The sequence below is a fragment of the Anomaloglossus baeobatrachus genome, chromosome 6 (genome assembly GCF_048569485.1).
Source record: "Anomaloglossus baeobatrachus isolate aAnoBae1 chromosome 6, aAnoBae1.hap1, whole genome shotgun sequence".
NCBI lineage: Eukaryota > Metazoa > Chordata > Amphibia > Anura > Aromobatidae > Anomaloglossus > Anomaloglossus baeobatrachus.
In genome coordinates this window covers 138,435,141-138,462,876 of record NC_134358.1, presented here as the reverse complement: position 1 = coordinate 138,462,876, position 27,736 = coordinate 138,435,141, and the positions used below count along the sequence as shown (strand labels likewise).

The following is a 27,736-nucleotide window of genomic DNA, read 5'->3' as shown; positions in this document are numbered from 1 at the left end:
AATGCTTTAGAGTGGCCATCAAAGAACCCTGATCTAAATCCTATTGAAAATTTATGGGCAAAACGGAAAAGGTCGGTGCGAGCAAAGCGACCAACAAACATGACTCCAGTTCTGTCAGGAGGCAATGGGCCCTAATTCCTACCAATTATTGTGAGAAGCTTGTGGAATGATGTCCAAAATGTTTGACAGAAGTCATACAGTTTAAGGTCCCCTTCACACGTCCGTGAAAATCACGCACGTTTTTCACAGATGTGTCAAAGGTGCGTGTAGCCCTCCGTGTGCCGTGTTTATGGCACACGTGTGTTCTCTGTGTGTTATCCATGATAACACACAGAGAACGGGAACTTTCTGCTTACCTGTCACTGGCTTTGCTGTCCATGGTGCTGATCTTCGGTCTCCAGCACTGCCGACTCCCTGCTGCTGCTTCCGGCCCGCAGTGGAGTGAATATGCAATGAGCATAATGAGCAGGGGTCGGACAAGTGACAGCAGCGGCAGAGATGACAGAGCTGGAGAAGGTGAGTATAGAAATTCTTTTTTTTTCACAGACACGTGTGTTTTCTCCAGTGCATGTCACACGGATCACATCCGTGCGGTCCGTGTGACACCCGTTATTCCATAGAAAAGTGGGCACACGTATGCTCCACACATACACACAGGCCATGGTAAAACATGCACATGTGTGCAGACCCATTGATTTTAATGGGTCTATGTGTACCCATGTCTCCGGCACATGAAGGAAACGGACCAAACACATACCGGAGACATGGACGTGTGAAGGGGGCCTAAGGCGGGCTTTGCACGTTGCGACATCACAAGCCGATGCTGCGATGTCGCACGCGATAGTCCCCGCCCCCGTCACAGCAGCGATATCATTGTGATAGCTGCCGTAGCGAATGTTATCGCTACGGCAGCTTCACATGCACTAACGTGCCATCCGACGTTGCTCTCGCCGGCGACCCGCCTCCTCATTAAGGGGGCGGATCGTGCGGCATCACTGCGACGTCACACGGCAGGCGGCCAATCGGAGCGGAGGGGCGGAGATGAGCGGGATGTAAACTTCCCGCCCACCTCCTTCCTTCCGCATATTCTACGGGAGCCGCGGTGACGCCGGTAGGAGATGTTCCACGCTCCTGCGACTTCACACACACCGATGATACGATTACGATGCTTTTACGCTCGTTAATCGTATCATCTAGGCTTTACACACTACGATGTCGCCTGCGATGCCGGATGTGCGTCACTTTCAATTTGACCCCACCGACATCGCACTTGCGATGTCGTAGTGTGCAAAGTGCCCCTAAGGGTAATGGTAACAAACACTAATGAAATGTATGTAGACTTTTGACTTTGCAGAAAGTAATAAAAATACCTTAAAACATGCTCTCTCTCATTATTCTGGTATTTAACAAGTATAAATAATTTTGGTTCCTAATTGACCTAAAACTGGAATGGCTTATTCTGATTTCATGTCAGATAGTGGGAAAAACATGCAGATGTGTGTTTTTAGCTAGTGTATGTAAACTTCAGGTTTTAAGTACAGTGCCTACAAGTAGTATTTAACCCCCTGCAGATTTAGCAGGTTTACACATTTGGAATTAACTTGGTATTGTGACATTTGGACTGTAGATCAGCCTGGAAGTGTGAAATGCACTGCAGCAAAAAAGAATGTTATTTCTTTTTTTATTTTTTTTTTAAATTGTGAAAAGTTTATTCAGAGGGTCATTTATTATTCAACCCCTCAAACCACAAGAATTCTGTTTGGTTCCCCTAAAGTATTAAGTAGTATTTCAGGCACAAAGAACAATGAGCTTCACATGTTTGGATTAATTATCTCTTTTTCCAGCCTTTTCTGACTAATTAAGACCCTCCCCAAACTTGTGAACAGCACTCATACTTGGTCAACATGGGAAAGACAAAGGAGCATTCCAAGGCCATCAGAGACAAGATCGTGGAGGGTCACAAGGCTGGCAAGGGGTAAAAAACCCTTTCCAAGGAGTTGGGCTTACCTGTCTCCACTGTTGGGAGCATCATCCGGAAGTGGAAGGCTTATGGAATTACTGTTAGCCTTCCACGGCCTGGACAGCCTTTGAAAGTTTCCACCCGTGCCGAGGCCAGGCTTGTACGAAGAGTCAAGGCTAACCCAAGGACAACAAGGAAGGAGCTCCAGGAAGATCTCATGGCAGTGGGGACATTGGTTTCAGTCAATACCATAAGTAACGTACTCCACCGCAATGGTCTCCGTTCCAGACGAGCCCGTAAGGTACCTTTACTTTCAAAGCATCATGTCAAGGCTCGTCTACAGTTTGCTCATGATCACTTGGAGGACTCTGAGACAGACTGGTTCAAGGTTCTCTGGTCTGATGAGACCAAGATCGAGATCTTTGGTGTCAACCACACACGTGACGTTTGGAGACTGGATGGCACTGCATACGACCCCAAGAATACCATCCCTACAGTCAAGCATGGTGGTGGCAGCATCATGCTGTGGGGCTGTTTCTCAGCCAAGGAGCCTGGCCATCTGGTCCGCATCCATCGGAAGATGGATAGAACGGCCTACCTGGAGATTTTGGCCAAGAACCTTCGCTCCTCCATCAAGGATCTTAAGATGGGTCGTCATTTCATCTTCCAACAAGACAATGACCCAAAGCACACAGCCAAGAAAACCAAGGCCTGGTTCAAGAGGGAAAAAATCAAGGTGTTGCAGTGGCCTGGTCAGTCTCCTGACCTTAACCCAATTGAAAACTTGTGGAAGGAGCTCAAGATTAAAGTCCACATGAGACAAAGAACCTAGATAACTTGGAGAAGATCTGCATGGAGGAGTGGGCCAAGATAACTCCAGAGACCTGTGCCGGCCTGATCAGGTCTTATAAAAGACGATTATTAGCTGTAATTGCAAACAAGGGTTATTCCACAAAATATTAAACCCAGGGGTTGAATAATAATTGACCCACACTTTTATGTTGAAAATTTATTAAAATTTAGCTGAGCAACATAACTTGTTGGTTTGTAAGATTTATGCATCTGTTAATAAATCCTGCTCTTGTTTGAAGTTTGCAGGCTCTAGCTTATTTGCATCTTATCAAACCTGCTAAATCTGCAGGGGGTTGAATACTACTTGTAGGCACTGTATATATATATATATGTTTGACTGTGTATGTGTGTGACTGTGTATGAATATGCGTGTGTGTTTTGCGCGTATACATTTTTGTCTGTAACATACAGTGTTTGTGTCACATACTGTGTTTATAGCATCTACATTTATAAATCCAAGATGCACAGATAAGAGTTCATAGGTCATAGATCATAGGTGTAAACATGTCAGCATGAACAGGCACAATTCTGCTCATTCATCAGGCAATTGAATTGTTTATAGCAGAACAGAAATCATTGTTCTCAGCAGCACGTCGCCCGATGCAAACTGCAGATGGGCTGCTGATATCATGATACTGTATGGGCACAGATTGATCTACTAGTGATTGTTCTATGTCCATCATTCTTCCTCATCCTTTGTAAAATGGCCCAGAATAAAAGCGCTGAATGACTTCAATATTGTGGATCGCGCTCATTTAATGGTTTGAAGTAAGTGCATGGAAATGTAACCTAACTGTTTCAGTGTGGTGGTGCAATATGGGAGCATCTAATGTCCCACTTTAATTTTTTGGCCAGGGCCCACTTTATCTAAAACTGTCCCTGAAAGAGGGGCCAATATAATATTTTTGCCCATCGGAATCTGTCTGCCACGGACAAGCAGGAATCTACATGCAAGGTGAGGAAAAGAACATACCCCACTATAGCTGAAAACAGGTTCAGTATGAGCCATAATGATACTGACATGTGCCTGAACACAGCATTGTATGATTATTTGATAACTTTGAGCTCTCATCCGTGGCAGTCAGTGTTGGGGGGTGGCGCAGTGCTGCAACAGGGTTATTCCATGGTAACTTACATTAAATTCACAAGCCAAAAACTAAAGGCTGCTTTACACGTTACAATTTCTCGTTTGTTGCCCGTGTCGCACAATGTTCTAACCCCCCGTCACACGTCCTTACCTTCCAAACGACCTCGCTGTGGGCGGCGAACATCCACTTCCTGAAGGGGGAGGGACGTTCGACGTCACAGCGACGTCACACAGCGGCCGGCCAATAGAAGCGGAGGGGCGGAGATGAGCGGGACGTAATCATCCCGCCCACCTCCTTCCTTCCGCATTGCCGGTGGGACGCAGGTAAGCTGCAGTTCATCATTCCCGGGGTGTCACACGGAGAGATGTGTGCTGCCTCGGGAACAATGAACACCCGGACATTCGATTTTTAAAATGAGCGACGTGTCAACAAGCAACGATAAGGTGAGTATTTTTGCTCATTCACAGTCGCTCGTAGCTGTCACACGCTACGATATGTCTTACAATGCCGGATGTGCATCACTTACGACGTGACCCCGATGACATATCGTATGATATATATGGCTACAGACTATTCTTTGAAGGCAGGCACAAAAATTACTGAAAGTATATTGTACATTGAACTATTCTCAATAGATTTCAACACAGTTTAATTTTTCAACAATAGAAATTAAATACAAAATACAATGTTATTACCTTGTAACATACGTTACTTTTTGTGTAACGTAAGTTACCAAGTATTAACATTGAATTTTGTATTTAATTTCTATTCTCAATAGATTTCAAACTGTGCTGAAATCTATTGAGAATAGTTCAATGTACAATATACATTCAGTCATTTTTGTGCTTGCCTTCAGAGAACAGTCTGTAGCCATTATTACCTCATTTTTTGGCTTGTGAATGTAACGTAAGTTACCATGGAATGACCCAACATTGAATCTCATTAGAAACACTTTTTGTAGCTCTCCTCTTATAATGTGCCCAGCTCTGCCAATCATATGCATGCACCCACTTACAAGATCCAAGGGAAAAAAGAACATGCCCCCACTGGAGCTTAGAACAGGCTTAAGGGTGCTTTACACGCTGCTACATCGATACCCATATATCGTCGGGGTCGCGTCGTTAGTGATGCACATCCTGCGCCGGTAGCGACATCGCAGCGTGTGACACCAAGGAGCGACGATCAACGATCGCAAAATCGTTCAAAAACGGGGATCGTTGACATGTCGCTCCTTTCCTTAATATCGCTGCTGCCACAGGTACGATGTTGTTCATCGTTTCTGCGGCACCACACATCGCTTTGTGTGACACCGCAGGAACGACGAACATCTCCTTACCTGCCGTCCACCGGCAATGTGGAAGGAAGGAGGTGGGCGGGATGTTACATCCTGCTCATCTCCGCCTCTCCGCTTCTATTGGCCGGACGTTTTGACGTTTTTGCGATTGTTGATCGTCGCTCCTAGGTGTCACACGCTGCGATGTCGCTAACGACGCTGGATGTGTGTCACTAACGACGTAACTCCGATGATATATCATTAGCGATGTCGCAGCGTGTAAAGCACCCTTCAGCACTCATGCACACAAAATATGATCTTAGGAGGAATTGAGGAACTATTAATTTAAATAATTGTATGACAGGGCCACATACAATTTATCGATGTTGAGAGAAACTCTTCTGTACATCTTCCAGAAACATGGGTGAGGGCTCAGAAGAAATACAATTCCTTTGGACCAAATTAGGTATTTTCCCAACTTTGATAACAAATCAAATTCATCCTCTTCAGTTCGGTTGCAAACAATTGGAGATGTTATGATATTTCCATTTTATTTACAGTATATCTCAATGGATTTATATGAAGTAGTGAGTGGATCCTAGAGATTGATTTCAGCTGCAGAAATTATTATTTTGTGTATCCATAAAACATTCATTGGATGGTAAGGGAATAGTCTCCATGGAGCTTCGAGACCATGCATCAAATGAGATTGTAATTAAATCGGGATGACTAGTCAGAGGTTGAGTCTCTGTGTGTGATTACAGAGAATGTATTGTCATAATAAAATACAACCAATACTTTATAAACACAATACTTATGTTCCACTGAAATTCTGAAAAAAACAATACTTATCTTACCTAGTACCAGTACATTGCTAATCTGCGGTTTGCAAACTGTGGATCACAGTATGCAAATTAAATAGAAACTGTAGAGGAATAGGTTCATTAGAGCAAAGGGGAACTTATAAGCACCAAATTCACATGATTGCTACTGATTACTGTTATTATGACTTAGTATTCATGAACAGTCTACATTTTATACAATTACTGGAATGTGTATATACATGGACTCTGAGTCAACAAAGAAGGTAGATAAGATGAGGATAGATGTTATTATTTAAAGAAAAATAGTATAATAGATATTAATAAAGATTAAATAAAAGGTATAAAGACCTTAACGAGAACCTGTCAGCACAATTTTGTAATGTGAAGTAAATACATGGATGTAATGATGCTGTAATGCTGATTAAAGTGATACCATTGATGAAGAAATCTGCTTTGTGTTTTTTCTTTAATCACAAAGTAAAGTTTTCTCCTAATTAGAATTTGGTGCACATGGCCTTAAAAATGGAAACATGGAAAAAGCATCCAAAATGCATGCGTTGTGGATGCATTTTATTTTATAAACGCAGTGTCCAGTCTGCCAGAGGGTGCGTTCTTTTCCGCACTGCAGAGAACGCAACGTGTGCACATAGCCTTACACTAGGTCTTCTCCTCCCTATCTGATTCCTATGCACTGCTTTTTTCAGTGTACTGCCTCCTCTGAAATCTCCAGTGACCTGGCATTCAAAGACTGGAGACAGGCGGAGGGGCTGGGGAATGCACAACCTACTCCACTCCCTTGACTGGAAACCCATGCACATTCAGCCAACTAAGCAGTGTGTGTATGAAAGGAGGCAAGAGCTCTAGACTAAACAAATGTTTGTCAGACACTTATCTAAAATGTATTGGTCCTAATCTCAATCCTATTGAAAATGTATGGACAAAGCTGAAAAGGCCATTGCAAACAAGACGACCTACAGACATGGCTCAGTTACACCAGTTCTGTCAGGAGGAATGGGTCCAAATTCCTACCAACTATTGTGCGAAGCTTGTGGAAGGAGATCCAAAACGTTTCACACAAGTCATACAGTTGAAGGTCAATGGTACCAAATACTAATGAAATGTATGTAAACATTTGACTTTGCAGAAAGTAATACAAACATTAATTAAAGCATTCTCTCTCTCATTATTCTGGCATTTGTAAAATATAAATCATTTTGGTTCCTAATTGACCTAAAACGGGAAAGGTTTATTCTGATTTCATGTCAGATAGAAAAACGTGCAGATGCGTATTTTTAGATACTGTAGTGTATGTAACCTTCTGGTTTCAATTGTACATGAAATGTCAACTCCATGTCTTTGATGCAGACTCAGGAATTGAGCTTGCATCTTTGCCTGCAAATGATGGCTGTATTATTCAGCTGTCATCTACTCTAAAATCTTTGAGTGGATGAAGCTTCGCCTGTGGCTATTAACCTGTTAAATGATACTGTCAACCTCTGTTAGTAGCATTTATACTTTCAGCACATGGCGGGGGGACACTGTTCTAACTGCCTGTAGGCACTACCACATCATCATTGCTGGGCACCTATGCATTGCCATGACAGCTGAAGGTTTGAGGTTTGACGAAGACCCTCATGCCTGTCATTATGATATGTCTATGAAAGCTAACCACTAGCTAGACTTCATAGTAAAATGTACTTTTTTTTTTTACTATGGAACTGCCATATATACTACAGACAATTCCAGGCTCAAGACCGCCATGGGACTACTAAATACAGTAAGACAGTAAGAATTTTTTTTAAAAAGTGTGTGTGTGTATATATATATATATATATATATATATATATATATATATGTGTGTGTGTATATATATATATATATATATATATATATATATGTGTGTGTGTATATATATATTTATATATATATATATGTGTGTGTATATATGTATATATATATATATATACTCTGATGAGCAAAAGGGCAATGTCTTGAACTTTTGACCTTCAGGCTCCATATCTCATCATCCACTATAGGGCTACATGCGCACGCTGCATCTTTTTGTGTTCACAAATTGCAGCCAAAACTGCAGCCAAACTGCACGCTGTCAGAGAGAGCCTGGAAATGTCACAAAAAATGCTTGTAATTGTAGGTGCGTTGTGGTGCATTTTCGGTGCGTTTTTGGTGCGTTTTTCACAACATGCGTTTTTGTGACAAATGTTGACAAAAACGCAGGAAAAATGGACATGCTGCATTTTTTTGTCACAAACTTTTGACAAATAAAACGCTGACAAATAAACTGCACTGTGTGCATAGCAAATCTGACATTTCATAGACTTTGCTGGGAAGTCAAATGTCAGAAAGTTCTGACAATAAAACAGCACCAAAAAACGCAGCAAAAACGGAGCAAAAAATGCATCGTGCGCATGTAGCCTAGCTGTGAGACTACCTTCATTTTATAGACAATCATCTTGGCTATCTCATACATAAGTTTGACCTACACTTATTTTGCATATCATTAGTTATACAGATTATTTTCATGTCACTGCAGTGTTACTATTTTGCTCCTAACAATCTAGATTTTAATTTGTATTATTTTGTTAGTGGTTTGAAAAGCCACCTTTGGATTTCAACACAGCTTGAAACCTTCTGGACATGCTCATCAACAGATTCAAGCATGTCTAAACAAAAATCTGATCCTAGGTCTCTTCTACACGTTCCCAGTGTTGGTGAATACGGGTCAACTAGCTTGAGTATATATACAGCTTTTCTTCAACTCAATCCAAAAGTGTTCAATTGGGTTGTGGTCTGGAGATTGTGGGGGCCAATCCAGCATCTCTACTTCATTGTTACTGAACCATTTCTTTGCCAATCTCGAAGTATGCTGAGGGTTGTTGTCCTGCTGAAACACTTTGTTGTCTTTTTCATGCCCATAGTATTTGTGTGTACAAAGTAAATTGTCTTGTAGGATACTTACATATGGGTCAACATTGAGACCACCATCGATCCAGGTCAAATATCCAACACCTTTGGCTGTGAAATAACCCATGTCATCAGGCTTCCTGCACTGAACTTAACAGTTCCTTCCAATTCTTGATCCATTAGCCCTTTTTTCCCTTGTTTCTTCCAGGCTTATATGCACCCATCAGAGCCTAATGACCAATGGACATCACTCCAAATCACCCATTTCTAATTTTCTACTGTCCACTTTTCACATTTTTTTTAAAACTTGAGCCCACACTTTTAGGACAATATTGAACAAAGGCTTCTTCACTTTGTTTGGGCCACCATTCTAGACTTGTATAATGTGTTTTGCACAGTGCTTACATGTATGTCTGTGATCTCACAACTACGAAACATACGTAACATACTGTCAAGTTTGTCGCAACAGAACTGATAGACCTTGTCATTATCCGACTTGTTGACTCTGATACTTTTGCCTGGATGTCCACCTCTTGGCTTTTGAATGCATGAATGGATTTAATTTTCTATTCCTCCAACTGTCATGGCACTCACATGATGCAATTTGTCTATTTACTTGTCCAGGAGACTGCTATTGATGAGCTGCATGATGCTATTGCTCTTTCATTGGAAAATTTTCAACATGGCTGCTCCTCGATTTGAAGCATGCCTAATAACACATTGGGCTATTAGGGAATGTGAGAACAGGTTGTAATTTGTAGCATACAGGAAGAAAAAGATTTTTCCACCAGCAGAAGCAAAACACTAACAATGCAGTGACATGAAAAGAATCTCGCCAAGATGATGGTTTATAAAATGAAGGTAGTCTCATGATTGAAGCTGTAGTAGATGATGAGATATGGAGCCTGAAAGTCAAAAGTTTAAAACATTGCTACTTTTTTTCTCATTAGTACATATAAATGGTGTCTTCATGTCCATAACAGTCCAATCTATCAAAATATAAAATTAATTAACCTAATCAATAAGTGCAATGAAAACACTGTGTATATCCAAAAATGGTATTAATAAAAAAAAAAGCTCAAGGTGTAAAAAACAAGCCCTCACACATCTCTATTAACCAAAAATGTTAGGAGCCCAGGAAAAATGGCCACACAAGCAAACTTTGGGGATATTATGTAATGAATTTCTGATTTTTTTTCAGCACTTAAATAAAAATGGTGGTACCATTGTAATTATACTAACATGGAGAATCATGTTGGCAAGCCAATTTTTACCATATACTGCATGGTGTAAAAACAAAACCCCGAGAACAATGGCGGAGTTGCGCTTTGTTTCTTAATTTTGCCACACTTAGAATTTATTTCTTGCTTCTTGAACATCACATAATAAAATTAAAGATTCCATTCAAAATTACAATTTGTCCTTTAAAAAACAAACCAACATATGGCTATTTTGATAAAAAAAAAACCCCAAACTTATGCTCTTGAATGCAGGGGAGAAAAAAACAAAAGTGCAAAAATCATAGTATCATAGTATCATAGTTTTTTAGGTTGAAGGGAGACTCTAAGTCCATCTAGTTCAACCCGTAGCCTAACATGTTGATCCAGAGGAAGGCAAAAAAAAACCAATGTGGCAAACAAGTTCCAATGGGGAAAAAATTTCCTTCCTGACTCCACATCCGGCAATCAGACTAGTTCCCTGGATCAATACCCTGTCATAAAATCTAATATACATAACTGGTAATATTAAATTTTTCAAGAAAGGCATCCAGGCTCTGCTTAAATGTTAGTAGTGAATCACTCATTACAACATCATGCGGCAGAGAGTTCCATAGTCTCACTGCTCGTACAGTAAAGAATCCTCGTCTGTGATTATGATTAAACCTTCTTTCCTCAAGACGTAGCGGATGCCCCCGTGTTCCAGTCGCAGGCCTAGGTGTAAAAAGATCTTTGGAAAGGTCTCTGTACTGTCCCCTCATATATTTATACATTGTGATTAGATCCCCCTAAGCCTTCGTTTTTCCAAACTAAATAACCCCAAGTTTAATAACCTGTCTTGGTATTGCAGCCCACCCATTCCTCTAATAATCTTGGTCGCTCTTCTCTGCACCCTCTCCAGTTCAGCTATGTCCTTCTTATATATCAGTGACCAGAATTGTACACAGTATTCTAAGTGCGGTCGCACTAGTGACTTGTACAGAGCTAGAACTATATTTTTTTCATGAACACTTATACCTCTTTTAATACATCCCATTATTTTATTAGCCCTGGCAGCAGCTGCCTGACACTGTCCACTAAAGTGAAGTTTACCATCCACCCATACACCCAAGTCTTTTTCTGTGTCTGTTTTACCCAGTGTTCTACAATTAAGTACATAATCATAAATGTTATTTCCACTACCCAAGTGCATGACCTTACATTTATCTACATTAAACTTCAATTGCCACTTCTCAGCCCAATCCTCCAATTTACATAAATCTCCCTGTAATATAAAATTATCCTCCTCTGTATTGATTACCCTGCAGAGTTTAGTATCATCTGCAAATATTGAAATTCTACTCCGCATGCCCCCAACAAGGTCATTTATAAATATGTTGAAAAGAAGCGGGCCCAATACTGACCCCTGTGGTACCCCACTATGAACTGAGACCCAGTCCGAGTACGTACCATTAATAACCACCCTTTGTTTCCTATCACTGAGCCAGTTTTTAACCCAGTTACACATATTTTCCCCTATCCCCATTATTCTCATTTTATGTACCAACCTTTTGTGTGGCACCGTATCAAAAGCTTTTGAAAAGTCCATATACACAACATCCACTGCATTTCCCTGGTCCAGGCTTGAACTTACCTCTTCATAGAAGCTGATCAAATTAGTTTGACAGGATCGATCCCTCATAAACCCATGTTGATACTCTGTCATAAGGTTATTTTTCTTGAGATACTCCAGTATAGCATCTCTCAAGAAACCCTCAAGGATTTTACCAACCGTAGAGGTTAAACTTACCGGCCTATAATTTCCCGGCTCAGTTTTTGGCCCCTTTTTGAATATTGGCACCACATTTGCTATGCGCCAGTCCTGCGGTACCGACCCTGTTATTAAGGAATCTGAGAAGATTAAAAATAATGGTCTATCTATCACAGAACTCAATTCCTGTAGTACTCTGGGGTGTATGCCATCCGGGCCCGGAGATTTGTCAACCTTAGTGATTTCGAGGCGGCGGCGTATTTCCTGCTGGGTTAAGCAGGTAATATTCAAGGGTGAATTTATGGTATCACTGGTCATGTCATCTGCCATGGCATTTTCTTGTATAAAAACCGTAGAAAAAAAGTCATTCAGCAGGTTGGCTTTACCCTCATCCCCTTCCACCATTTCACCAAGACTATTTTTAAGGGGGCCAACACTATCGCTTTTCAGTTTTTTACTGTTTATGTAGTTAAAGAATATTTTAGGATTATTTTTACTTTCTCTCGCAATGAGTCTCTCTGTCTCAAACTTAGCTAACTTAATTTGCTTTTTACATATTTTATTTAATTTTCTATAATTATATAATGCCTCATCACTACCTACCCTCTTTAATTCTTTTAAGGCTTTCTGTTTTTCTTTTATTGCTTCCCTTACAGCTCTATTTAGCCATAGGGGTTTCCTCCTATTTCTAGCATGTTTGTTCCCATAGGGTATATTTTCTGCACAAGCCCTATTCAGGATGCTCATAAAAGTCTCCCATTTGCTTTGTGTACTTTTATTACTTAGTACATCATCCCAGTTTATTGCACTAAGATCATCTCTCAACCTTTTAAAATTTGCTTTCCTGAAGTTTAGTGTCCTTGTAGCCCCTCTACTAGACATCTTACTAAAGAATACATGAAAACTTATTATTTTGTGATCACTATTCCCCAAGTAACCCCCAACTTGTATATTTGATATGCGGTCTGGCCTATTGGTTAGTACAAGGTCTAGGTGAGTAACAGTCACAGTCACAGTAAAATGGTAAGTCACAGTCAGGAAAGGGTTTATACTGAACTATGTTCTAAACTTTGAGTTGGTCATATCATAAGGATAGACTTTCCTTACCACAATGTGCTTAAATCTTTATCCATAAACATACTTGAGCTTTGATATTGTCTTTTAAAGTTATATTACATGTATAAATATGGTTGCATTGTAAAGGAAACCTGTCAGGTCCCCAGTGCACCGAGTACCACGAGCAGTTGTTGGCGCATATTTAGAATCACTGTTCAACTGTCCCAGCATATAATAGCATACCTAAACAGATCTTTACAAAACTATTTCTATAGATCATTTATGATATGCTAATGAGGGCTGTGACTAGTTGCAGGCGCGTTAGTTCCCTGGCTAGTCGGCCCCCTTAGCATGATCGCATACCCCTGTGGGCATACTAACATGCTTTAAAATGCCCAGTGTTATGGCACCGTGATACCAATTAGCATTGACCTCCTTTAACGCTGGGTGTATGCACCGTGATTTGAAAGATGCTCACTGCCCATGATCGGACGCGGCCCGCACTTCCTGTCATGGACACTCCTCAGAAGCCAGGTGTGTGTCCTGGCTTCAGAGAGGACTAATGTGCGTGACCACAAGTGAGCAAGCGTCTTTGAAGCCAAGGTGCATATACCCAGCGTCAAAGGAGCTCAATGCTAACAGCTTTGTATGGTGTTGCCGTGACACTGGGCATTGTAAAGCATGTTAGTTTTTATACATTAATTGTATATGTACATGTAGTTTAGTGGCAATTGTGTTAATATACTCACCTACCGCTGCCTTCTCTGGTATGCAGCGTAGTTCTCATTCTCAGTGACATCACCGCACTTCAGGCTCTCTGGGTCATGCTGCGCTCTACATTTCGCAGAAGTGTCTTGTACAGTGTGTCTATGGAGCACCAGAATGAGGTTTCATAGGCATACAATGTAAAGAGCATAGAGTGAGCTGGATAGTATAGGTGAATATATTAACACACTACACTACATACATTTATACACAGATTTAATTAAAAAAAAAAAACTTCATGGCAGGGCTTCTTTAAGGGTTCAGTTAGGAAAAGCACTAAAAACTGCTATGAATACTCTTCAAGTATCCGAAAATGGACGAATAACTCATAGTTGCTTAAACGCACCTTTTTTAAAAGGTAAAAACTTTTAGTCGCGATTCATCAACGCAATTTCACCAGAATTATTACTTTTTTTACAGAATTGTTACTTTTCATAGTCACACCATTTTATCATGAAACAGAGGCATGGTAGGGGCTTTTTGCCACAGCTCATCTTCTTCATCAAGAGTAGTGGCATTCGTTATGCCGGAAATCTTACTCTAGTCATCGGACAGAAGTAAGGGGGGCTTTACACGTTGCGACATCGCTTCCGAAATATCGTCGGGGTCACGTTGTTCATGACGCACATCCGGCGCCAGTAACGACATCGCAACCTGTAAATCCTAGATGCGCCGATAAACGATCGAAAAAGCGTCGAAAATCGGTGATCTGTGTAGCGTCATTCATTTTCATAATGTCGGGTCGACCGCAGGTACGATGTTGTTTGTCGCTTCTGCGGCAGCACACATCGCTGTGTGTAAACCTGCTGGAGCGACAAACATCTCTTTACCTGTGTCCCGACGGCAATGCAGAAGGGAGAAGGTGGGCGGGATGTTATGCCCCGTTCATCTCCGCCCCTCCGCTTCTATTGGCCGGCCAATTAGTGACGTCGCGGTGACGCCGAACACACCTCCCCCTTGAAGGAGGGATAGTTCGGCAGTCACAGCGACGTCGCCAAGCAGGTATGTGCGTGTGAAGCTGCCGTAGTGATAATGTTCGCTACGGCAGCAATCACTACATATCCAATGTGCGACGGGGGCGGGTACTATCGCACTCGGCATCGCTAGCCGATGCTAGCGATGTCGCAATGTGTAAAGTACCCTTAGATTTCTCATGACCTGCTAGTATAGCACATTGCAATACTTCTGTATTATATTGCATTGTTCTTTGAATGATCTTTTATTAAAGAGTAAGCAATTGTTGTTGTAAATCCTTCCTATAAATCCAATAAATATTTGTGCAACATGGAGTTGTGCAAACATTTTGCCATTTTCACATTAGTTCAACCAGTTATGCCAAAATGGGCAGAGCTGGGGTAGGATGGGGGTGTGACACCACAGATTGTCTAATTCATGATGAGCTGTGGAATTCCTGGTGCCAGAAATCTTACTCTTGTCTCTGACTGGAGTAAGATTTGTGGCAAGGTCCAATTGTTAAACATTCTTCTTATTGTGCTTCTTGATGAATCAGGAGTGTCTCCACTGATAAAGAGCAATGAAAAAACTGCTGGTCTTTCTGAATTGAGGCCTTGTATGGCCAAAATGTGACTTATCTTATTAAAATATAATATTTTATAGCGTTTATGAAAACTAATATTAACTGATTTAGAAATTTATTCTATAGAATGCCATACTTGAACTTCAATTAAGGGGTACTTTGCACACTACGACATCGCAGGTGCGATGTCGGTGGGGTCAAACTGAAAGTGATGCACATCCGGCGTCACTGTCGACATCGTAGTGTGTAAATCATTTTTGATACGATTAATGAGCGCAAAAACGTCAAAATCGTATCAGTTTAGCGTCGGTCATTTCCATAATTTCGGAAGGACCGATGTTACGATGTTATTCCTCGTTCCTGCAGCAGCACATATCGCTGTGTGTGAAGCCGCAGGAGCGAGGAACATCTCCTTACCTGCGTCCAGGCTGCAATGAGGAAGGAAGAAGGTGGGCGGGATGTTCACGTCCCGCTCATCTCCGCCCCTCTGCTTCTATTGGCCGCCTGCCGTGTGATGTCGCTGTGACGCCGCACGACCCGCCCCCTTAGGAAGGAGGCAGTTTGCCGGCCTGAGCGATGTCGTAGGGCAGGTAAGTGCATGTGAAGCTGCCGGAGCGATAATGTTCACTACGGCAGCTATCACAAGATATCGCAGCTGCGATGGGGGAGGGGATTATCGCGCTCGGCATCGCAGCAATCGGCTTGCGATGTCATAGTGTGCAAAGTACCCCTAAGTCTATGCATACTGCTATTCTCAGAGATACTCTATTGAAACATACATTTCCAGTATTTCAAGGTAGCACCAATGGGCTCCGATAATCAGCAAAGTAAAATGGTGTTGCATTTTGGGAAATGCTATGAATAAGCTTGATCCACACAACATTTTAGAAAATAACATTGAACACCTCTGGAAATATTTCAATATTCTATCATAATAGTGATATTACTCCCATCACTACTGACTACTAACTTGTAGAGATAGTTAATCACTATTATTTACCATGCCAAATGATTATCATGTTGTGCACACAATGATAATACACAAAGATCTGTTTGTATTGAGATCATTGAAAATTTGACTTACCGTATAATTACAAACATAACAAGAGCATTGCCCACCAAGCCAACGACAAAAACCATGGAGTAGACCGCTGTAATAATAACGGAAATTGTAGGCGAAATAGTGGTGTGGTTGCTCTCCTGCATTGGTGACATGGTATAGTCACTAACATTCTCATAGTCGCCCCATCCCACCAGCAAACTGGAGTTAGGATAACAGATGGAAGTGCAGACTGGTACGCAACCTGGGGAGCATGTGGTACCCATTGAAGCTCTTTTGGGGTCAACCTCTTTCTCTCGAAAAATCTGTACTGGAGATTCCATTGGTGCTAAGCAACTGAAGTTCTGGAAAACACTGTACATACATAAAAAATAGAGAACAATGGTCATTTTACTAAGCAGGTGAAAACAAAACATATGATTTAATATATTAATTAATGCATGATACTATAGATAGTATAATTAATCACTAATAAAATGTGACAATAATTAATTTACCGTAATCATTTTTTTTCTAGTCACCATAGCAAAGTATACCTATGCGATATTTGACATAAAATATAACTAAATTCACTATATAGTGGCACATGAAATCCCTGCAGCTCAGATGTGCACAGTCCCAGAGGACAGTATATGTGCCACTATAAAGCCGCGAGCACATAGTCTGCACCTCTTCACACGGCCTAACAATCCTTTTCTCATGTCTATAAATAATCTTTTTTCCAAATGCAATTTTTCATATTTTCAATTGTAAAGTCTCAGATTGGTTCACATTCTAACAATGGTTTTCTTTGTCAAATTGTCCCTCACTATTGATCTGTTAAATTGCTGAATATATTATCTTAGAACGTGTATAACTTTACATTTATCAACATTCAGAGATATTAGAAACACTAACTTTGCTTTATACAGTCATATGAAAAAGTTTGGGCACCTCTATTAATGTTAACCTTTTTTCTTTATAACAATCTACTCAGGCATTCATGCAGAGGAACAATTACAATATTCTGGAATGGCCATCCCAGTCCCCAGGCCTGAATATCATTGAAAATCTGTGGGATGATTTGAAGCGTGCTGTCCATGCTTGGCGACCATCAAACTTAACTGAACTGGAATTGTTTTGTAAACAGGAATGGTCAAATATACCTTCATCCAGGAACTCATTAAAAGCTACAGGAAGCGACTAGAGGCTGTTATTTTTGCAAAAGGAAAATCTACAAAATATTAATGTCACTTTTATGTTGAGGTGCCCATACTTTTGCACCGGTCAAATTTTGTTTAAATGCGGATTGCACATTTTCTGTTAGTACAATAAACCTCATTTCAATCCAGAAATATTACTGAGTCCATCAGTTATTAGATATATGAAACTGAAATAGCTGTTGCAAAAACCCAAATTGTTATAAAGAAAAAAGGTTAACATTAATAGGGGTGCCCAAACTTTTTCATATGATTGTATTCTCTCCCATAGGTAATTTTCATCATACTCTAATTTAATGCAAATTTTCAGTGCAGATTTTGCCAAAATGCTGATTTCCTGCACTGGCAAAATATCTCTCAGTGTTTTTAATGGATGGATATATAGCTTATAAGCTTGTACAAAAGACACAGGTCCATTAAGACTAATTAGAATCCTGCATTGTTGGGCCAAAGGAAGACAAAAACAATTACAAGGCAGTTGCCATTGCTTCACATACAGGTGGAAAATTTCCTCCCCAAATACAAATGTGGAAATCAGAGAGAATTGTGGACCAATGGTGGTACTCTCCTTCCATAGACTTCAAAACAGCTTCTGTGATACCACACATGCACACTCCATCCTGCCCACATGGTATGCTACACTCTCATACTCTCTACACATACACATTGTATGTTATACACACACAATTCATGCAACACAAACATTACATGCTATACACACACTCCATGCTACACACATACTGTATGTAACATACCAACACCCCATGTTATGCACATATACACTACACTACACACACACACTGCATGTTACATATACACATATACACACTCCATGCTATACACGCTCCGTACTACCCAAACACAAACACTCTATGTTATACATAGTGATGGGCGAAACAGAACTGTAAAGTTTGGTGTTCCTACTGAACACATAGTGTTCGTATAGACGATCCCGAACAAGAGCTTTCCTAGGAAGCTTGTGTTACAGTTCGGGTGCAGTTTGGGTCTAGGAGCTGTAAAAAAGAAAACATATTATTAAAAAACATTATGATCATACTTTTTTAAAAAAAAAAACACAACACATTTAAAACATTTTTTTTTTTTTATAAATTCTTTATTTAAATTTTTTAAGTCATAACAAGGTATAGGACAAAAAAAAAGAGGGATTGGAATCTTAACAAATCTTACAGGACATGACATAATATACATACATGGAGTGTAATACACATTGCAACACATATGATTCTATATCAACAGAGTACAAAAGAGAGAAGCTTTGATGCCTGAGAAGATATGGGAGTAAGAAGAAGAAAAGGAGGGAAGAGGAGTATTAAGTTTAGGATAAGGCAGAATGCGGGGAGAAGATGGATGAATGATATATAGGGGAGAGAGGGTGTTATGGTGAACAGAGTAAAGAGAGTTAAGTCCTGCTAAGATTATCACGTTCTTTTTAGAGCAAGGAGTAATAAAAAAAATGAAACATATGAAGAGAATTGTTTTGTCAATATTGACGAAGGCTAAGCTACTATCATCATGTTAGAGCATTTAGCCAAACGCTCCAGTTCGTTGATATTCTCCCTTCTTTAATTTTTGACAATCTAATTTTTTCGTATATGCCTACTCGTGTTGTCTCCTCAATCCATTATTTCATGGAGGGCAGGTCTTCACTCTTCCAATGTCTGGCTATCATGAGTTTTGCAGCATTGAGTAATTGAGGTAGCATGGAATTTTTTTTTTAATAGTGTGTTTATAGGATCTATATTTAAGAGGATGAATTCTGGTGTTAAATGTATATCTATTTTAGCCACTCTCTTAATGTGTTCTCTTATATTTTCCCAGTATTCTTGAATTTTAGGACATTTCAACCAGATGTGAGTGAAAGTGCCCAACTCCATCTCACATCTCCAGCATAGTGGTGATATTGTGCTATTTATTTTGTTTAATATTACAGGGGTTTTGTACCACCTTGAGATTATTTTATAATTTAATTCTTGATATCTCAATGAGAATGTAAGGTAATGAATATTTCTCATTATTGCTTGAATTTCGTTTGGAAGAAATTTTATGTTCAGTTCGGTTTCCCATTTGCTTATAAAATTTGGGATAATTTCTCCTTGTGTTAAATTTTTATTTATTTTAGCTATTTTGTCATTTCTCGTTGTGTTTAAAAAGAGTTTGAGTATTGGGGGGTCTGGTGTACAAGTTGAAATGTCTGGAAAGTGATGTTTTATTATGTCTCCAAGGATTTGTGCATCAGCGTTATCTAGTTGGAGGGAGGAGATGAGTAAGTTGATTTTATCAGATCTTAGGGAATCATTTTTGTCCATCAATGAATATAGTGGTGCATCTCTATATGCTTTCGAAAGACCAATATTTTTTTTTAAATATTTTTTATTAAAAATAAAACAAAAAAAAAACATTTAGAGACTCCATCTTTATTATAAAAAAAAATCCTTAGCCTGACGTAGTCCACAGGTAGAGCATTGTCAGCTCTGCTTCATCGCTCTGTATAGACAGCGTCTATAAAGAGTGAGAAGCAGAGAAAATCATGTCAGCTCTGCTTCATCGCTCTGAACAGAGCAAGAAGCAGGCTAACAGTAAGGGTATAATTCCACTTGCGTCTCACATAGCATCACCCCGTATGGCCTGACGCTCTCAGGACAGGAGCGCCTCAGCTGCATGAAAATACATGCAGCTGACCCGCTCCTGTCGGGAGATTCTGCACCGTGACGGGTGATGCAATGTGACACTCGCACAGTGACCGTCAAAATTCAGTTAACAGGACCTTCAATGACGTCATAGTCATGTAACCAGTCTGTAAGCCAATGTCTGTACAACATTCACACCAGACTGGTCACATGACTATGACGTCATGGAAAGTCCTTTAGTCAGTTGTGGTTACTCGCGGGCACAGCATTGTTCGGACGCGGAGGCAGAAGCAGCTGGGAGACAGAGTCTGCAGGACGCGGCGCGCTAGTGATAAGTGTAATGACAATGTTTATTATTAAATATATTCTTTATTTTACAGCTGCCCCTGCTTCATCCCATAACTGTAAAGCCCGAGTTTGGATGCAAGTTCGCTTTATCTCAGAACCCGAATTCGATCTGTTCAAAACGTTCGGGTGAGGCTCCCAATCCTGAATACCAGGGGGTTTGCCCATCTCTAGCTACAGTCATATGAAAAAGTTTGGGCACCCCTATTAATGTTAACCTTTTTTCTTTATAACAATTTGGGTTTTTGCAACAGCTATTTCAGTTTCATATATCTAATAACTGATGGACTCAGTAATTTTTCTGGATTGAAATGAGGTTTATTGTACTAACAGAAAATGTGCAATCCGCATTTAAACAAAATTTGACCGGTGCAAAAGTATGGGCACCCTTATCAATTTCTTGATTTGAACCCTCCTAACTACTTTTTACTGACTTACTAAAGCACTAAATTGGTTTTGTAAACTCATTGAGCTTTGAACTTCATAGGCAGGTGTATCCAATCATGAGAAAAGGTATTTAAGGTGGCCACTTTCAAGTTGTTCTCCTATTTGAATCTACTATGAAGAGTGGCATCATGGGCTCCTCAAAACAACTCTCAAATGATCTGAAAACAAAGATTATTCAACATAGTTGTTCAGGGGAAGGATACAAAAAGTTGTCTCAGAGATTTAAACTGTCAGTTTCCACTGTGAGGAACATAGTAAGGAAATGGAAGAACACAGGTACAGTTCTTGTTAAGCCCAGAAGTGGCAGGCCAAGAAAAATATCAGAAAGGCAGAGAAGAAGAATGGTGAGAACAGTCAAGGACAATCCACAGACCACCTCCAAAGACCTGCAGCATCATCTTGCTGCAGATGGTGTCTCTGTGCATCGGTCAACAATACAGCGCACTTTGCACAAGGAGAAGCTGTATGGGAGAGTGATGTGAAAGAAGCTGTTTCTGCAAGCACGCCACAAACAGAGTCGCCTGAGGTATGCAAAAGCACATTTGGACAAGCCAGTTACATTTTGGAAGAAGGTCCTGTGGACTGATCAAACAAAGATTGAGTTGTTTGGTCATACACAAAGGCGTTATGCATGGAGGCAAAAAAACACGGCATTCCAAGAAAAGCACTTGCTACCCACAGTAAAATTTGGTGGACGTTCCATCATGCTTTGGGGCTGTGTGGCCAATGTCGGCACCGGGAATCTTGTTAAAGTTCAGGGTCGCATGGATTCAACTCAGTATCAGCAGATTCTTGACAATAATGTGCAAGAATCAGTGACGAAGTTGAAGTTATGCAGGGGATGAATATTTCAGCAAGACAATGATCCAAAACACCGCTCCAAATCTACTCAGGCATTCATGCAGAGGAACAATTATAATGTTCTGGAATGGCCATCCCAGTTCCCAGACCTGAATATCATTGAACATCTGTGGGATGATTTGAAGCGTGCTGTCCATGCTCGGCGACCATCAAACTTACCTGAAATGGAATTGTTTTGTAAACAGGAATGGTCAAATATACCTTCATCCAGGATCCAGGAACTCATTAAAAGCTACAGGAAGCGACTAGAGGCTGTGATTTTTGCAAAAGGAGGATCTACAAAATATTAATGTCACTTTTATGTTGAGGTGCCCATACTTTTGCACCGGTCAAATTTTGTTTAACTGCGGATTGCACATTTTCTGTTAGTACAATAAACCTCATTTCAATCCAGAAATATTACTGAGTCCATCAGTTATTAGATATATGAAACTGAAATAGCTGTTGCAAAAACCCAAATTGTTATAAAGAAAAAAGGTTAACATTAATAGGGGTGCCCAAACTTTTCCATATACAATATAAGGTAAAGTCTGGCTCACTCGTCAAAAAGTAGGTGCCTCCGAGAAAATATCACAATGCAGTAAACAACAAATAGCTCGGGCACACAAAAAGTCAAGAGTCTGAGGCAAAGTAGTACTTGAATTTCAGTTTGCTTGTTTATTGATGCAAAGGATCCCAAAGTAAAACATCCAACGTTTCGGCCTTAACATACAGGCCTTCGTCAGAGAAAGTCTATATGAATGTAAGAGAAACGATGCGTATCATATACGAAATCTCCGTATAAAAGAAAAGGATACCCAATTGCCGTACAAAAATTGCAGTAAAAACTGCTGGTATGGGAAGTGCCCGTATATTCAGAGGCAACCCGTATCAGGTATGCTCACCGGACGGTAGAAATATTATGTATTGAGGCACGGTGTGTGAACAACACCCTAAAGGTGTGGAAAAGCCAAGTGGTATAGTCTTTATCCTGCTAAATAAGGCTAAATATTACAGCATCAACATTTAATGTTGTGGGGGAAAAACAGTCGGACTCCTTGAATGGATAAAATCCTGTGTGGTGGCCGATCCCCATGTGAATTCCCCATGTGAATTCCTATGCTGCCTAGGAATTCACATGGGGATCGGCCACCACATGGCTTTTCCACACCTTTAGGGTGTTGTTCACACACCGTGCCTCAATACATAATATTTCTACCGTCCGGTGAGCATACCTGATACGGGTTGCCTCTGAATATACGGGCACTTCCCATACCAGCAGTTTTTACTGCAATTTTTGTACGGCAATTGGGTATCCTTTTCTTTTATACGGAGATTTCGTATATGATACGCATCGTTTCTCTTACATTCATATAGACTTTCTCTGACGAAGGCCTGTATGTTAAGGCCGAAACGTTGGATGTTTTACTTTGGGATCCTTTGCATCAATAAACAAGCAAACTGAAATTCAAGTACTACTTTGCCTCAGACTCTTGACTTTTTGTGTGCCCGAGCTATTTGTTGTTTACTGCAAACTTTTCCATATGACTGTATATATTCTCCCTGCAACCCTCCCTCCAAACTCTGAAGACAGATTTCCTCATTTGTGACATAAGATAAAACTGATAGTACTTTTAAAATTCGACACAGACAGACGTTATCCTGAAATGACAGTTACAGTTTCCTATAGAACTTAAAAAGGGGTCAGTCATCATCTCATATTTCAGTAATGGGAAAATCTGTGTTCACTGACAACAAATTTTCCACATAAATTGAAAATTTTGCAAATGAATGATCAGTCCAGAAGGAAAAAGAAGCAGGTTTCTTCCAAAGTTTTTTATTTTATTCACACGTAATATTGATTTATAGGGAACAAAAACCTCTTGAAATAACGATGTTGTGCAGTTCCTCAGTCTACAGTATATATAGATAAATACACTTTGTCGTATGACACTTTAACAACTTCCCGAAGTAAAACATATATCTTTGATCTACGTTGGATCTGAGTCCGCTCCATACATGGGGGGTTCCATCTGTCCATACCGATATCAGTCTCTAATATCAGCAAAATTCTGCTGTCTATCAGGTTCTGATCAATTTAGTCATGTATTTGAAGCCCATCTGCCTCACCCAGAACGTGATGGCAGTATAACGACGTGTTACCATGTTACTATGGCATCCATAGGTAATATCCCTATATACTGCAATCATTTTCTATAATGCTAAAGTAATTGTGAAATAATTGTAATATATTGGATAGCAGATTCACACATCTTTGGGCTAAGGGATTACGTGCAAGGTAACTAAAAATAAGTAAACAATTAGTTAAAAAAAATAGTATTAAGCACCACCTTTATAATCCATCATATGTTCATGTCTCATCTATCAAAATATAAAAATAACTTCCATAATGTATACCATAAGGTAAAAATGTCAAGAATTGGAGTTTTTCCTATTAGTTAATAGCCCCCAAAAATGGAATAAAAAAATAAACAGAACGTCATGTTACCCAAAATGGAAGCAAAGAAAACTGCAACTTCCCATGGAAAATAATGGCATAAATATCCATCAATGGAAAAACAAAAATGCTATTGCTGTCAGAACATGGAAGCATAATTATTTTTTTATTACAAAGTTCTGAATTTTTGAAAAAACACTAGAATTAAAGTTACTGTACAAGTTTGTCAAATCATTTTACTGCAAATTGTGCCTTAAAAATGAAAAACACAAAAACCAGACAAAATTGATTTTTTTTTACCATTTATCCCTACTTGAATTTTTATTTTTACCATTTTTTAGTATATTATTAATGAATAATGTAATTCAAAGTTACAACTCATTGCACAAAGACAAACCCTCATATGGTTATGTTGATGTAAAAAATAAAAGTAATAGCTCTTTGAAGCAGAGAAAAGATTGAAAGCTCCAAAAAAATAAATCCACAGCTGTCAAGTAGGGGTTAAATACACATGTTTCCATATAATACATGTACTGTATACTGTAGAGACCGGGTACTCACCAAGACAAACCTCTATATAAAGTATTTTGAAATCTTATTTTATTCATGAACTTTGATTTTGATTTTTTTTATGAAATAGAGACTATATCTTATATTTATGAGTCCATTTATCTCTTTTCTTCCACTGGAAGTTATTTGCAATGATTGAAAGTATCGGAGACAGCAGTATATTATGGCTAGCAAAGTTTTATGATGGTGGATTTTGTATAACGTGGTTAACTTCTGTGAAACAGTAAATAAAAATCTAGTATTATATAGTGAATTGCTGGGTCTGCAATCATATTTTCTGCTTGGTTGATGCATTGCTGCGCTGTAATGTCACGAGATAAGGGTTCTGAATATTACAACCTTTAGAAGGGCAAAGACAGAAAAAAACAAAGCAGGTCAACAGCTTTCACAGTGAAGAAGCTGATAAAATGTATTCATGTGCTTTACCGAGATGGCATCAAAGCTCTACATACTGGCGGGATCATGACTTAGTAGAGAACAGTAGCAAAAATTGGGAGATACAAAGCAATTAGTTTGTGAACACATCTTTTAAATGATGTGCAGTGTAAATAGAAAATATCAGCAGCTATCTACAAGGCTCTAAAAGGTCATTTATAGAAATCTACAGGAACTGTGGAATGGAAATACAGTGGATGAAATAAATGTTGAACACGTCACCAATTTTAATAGTAAATATATTTCTAAAGATGCTATTGACATGAATTTCTTACCAGATGTTGATGACTACCCATCCAATGCCCACAGGCAAATAAATCAAACTATAGATGCCCATAAATTAAGTTAGGTGTAATAATGAGAAATTACAGGGAAAAAGTATTGAAGACATGAAGAAAGAGAGGTGAAAAAAAAGCCATGGAATGTTAAGACACCTGCCGAAATCTATCAGAAATTAGAAAGCAGTCGTGCCAATTAGTGAACTTAGTGAAAAATAATATCAGCTGGTTCATCTGATAGCCTTTAAAAGGTGATTTATTACCAAGGTGCCACACAAGAAACATCTTATGATAGGTAAAACCAGTGAGTTGTTTCAAGACCTTTGCAATCTTATTGTTGCAAAACATACTTTTAGCATTTTTTACACATCAATTACTAAACTGGTAAAGATTCCAGTGAGCACTGTTGGGACCAGAATCGGAAAGTGGTAAAAATATCATTTCATGAAAAACTGACCACGACCAGGTTCTCCCTGTAAGATTTCAGACAGAGGAGTAAAAAAATTACCAGAAGAGTTGTCCAAGAGCCAAGAACCTGTGGAGAGCTACAGAAAGACCTGGAAAAAAATAAGTAATGTACTTAACCTTCATGAAGTGTATGCACGCTGACCACGCAAAACTGCATTGCTGAACAAAAAGCATGTTCAAGTGCATTTAAAGGGAACATGTCACCAAATTTGATGACTACAGTCATATGAAAAAGTTTGGGCACCCCTATTAATTTTAACCTTTTTTGTTTATAACAATTTGGGTTTTTGCAACAGCTATTTCAGTTTCATATATCTAATAACTGATGGACTCAGTAATATTTCTGGATTGAAATGAGGTTTATTGTACTAACAGAAAATGTGCAATCCGCATTTAAACAAAATTTGACAGGTGCAAAAGTATGGGCACCTCAACATAAAAGTGACATTAATATTATGTAGATCCTCCTTTTGCAAAAATAACAGCCTCTAGTCGCTTTCTGTAGCTTTTAATGAGTTCCTGGGTCCTGAATGAAGGTATATTTGGCCATTTTTGTTTACAAAACAATTCCAGTTCAGTTAAGTTTGATGGTCGCCGAGCATGGACAGCACGCTTCAAATCATCCCACAGATGTTCAATGATATTCAGGTCTGGGGACTGGGATGGCCATTCCAGAACATTGTAATTGTTCCTCTGCATGAATGCCTGAGTAGATTTGGAGCGGTGTTTTGGATCATTGTCTTGCTGAAATATCCATCCCCTGTGTATCTTCAACTTCGTCACTGATTATTGCACATTATTGTCAAGAATCTGCTGACACTGAGTTGAATCCATGCGACCCTCAACTTTAGCAAGATTCCCTGTGCCGGCATTGGCCACACAGCCCCAAAGCATGATGGAACCTCCACCAAATTTTACTGTGGGTAGCAAGTGCTTTTCTTGGAATGCCGTGTTTTTTTGCCTCCATGCATAATGCCTTTTTGTATGACCAAACAACTCAATCTTTGTTTCCTCAGTCCACAGGACCTTCTTCCAAAATGTAACTGGCTTGTCCAAATGTGTTTTTGCATACCTCAGGCGACTCTGTTTGTTGCGTGCTGGCAGAAACAGCTTCTTTTGCATCACTCTCCCATACAGCTTCTCCTTGTGCAAAGTGCGCTGTATTGTTGACCGAAGCACATTGACACCATCTGCAGCAAGATGATGCTGCAGGTCTTTGGAGGTGGTCTGTGGATTGTCCTTGACTGTTCTCACCATTCTTCTTCTCTGCCTTTCTGATATTTTTCTTGGCCTGCCACTTCTGGGCTTAACACGAACTGTACCTGTGTTCTTCCATTTCCTTACTATGTTCCTCACAGTGGAAACTGACAGTTTAAATCTCTGAGACAACTTTTTGTATCCTTCCTCTGAACAACTATGTTGAATAATCTTTGTTTTCATATCATTTGAGAGTTGTTTTAAGGAGCCCATGATGCCACTCTCCATAGGAGATTCAAATAGGAGACCAACTTGCAATTGGCCACCTTAAATACCTTTTCTCATGAATGGATACACCTGCCTATGAAGTTCAAAGCTCAATGAGGTTAGAAAAGCAATTTAGTGCTTCAGTAAGTCAGTGAAAAGTAGTTAGGAGTGTTCAAATCAAGAAATTGATAAGGGTGCCTATACTTTTGCACCTGTCAAATTTTGTTTAAATGCAGATTGCACATTTTCTGTTAGTACAATAAACCTCATTTCAATCCAG

The 27,736-nt window shown here is 39.7% G+C and overlaps 1 protein-coding gene across 1 annotated transcript in view; it reads right to left on the bottom strand.

Moving 5' to 3' along the window:
- Nucleotides 1-27,736, bottom strand: part of OPRK1 (opioid receptor kappa 1) — a 226,391-nt gene that overhangs the window by 130,555 nt on the left and 68,100 nt on the right. The window contains exon 2 of the mRNA XM_075316347.1: nucleotides 16,329-16,658. Within this exon, the coding sequence (XP_075172462.1) occupies nucleotides 16,329-16,627 (299 nt within the window). The 5' untranslated portion in view covers nucleotides 16,628-16,658. The remainder of the gene's footprint in view (nucleotides 1-16,328; nucleotides 16,659-27,736) is intronic.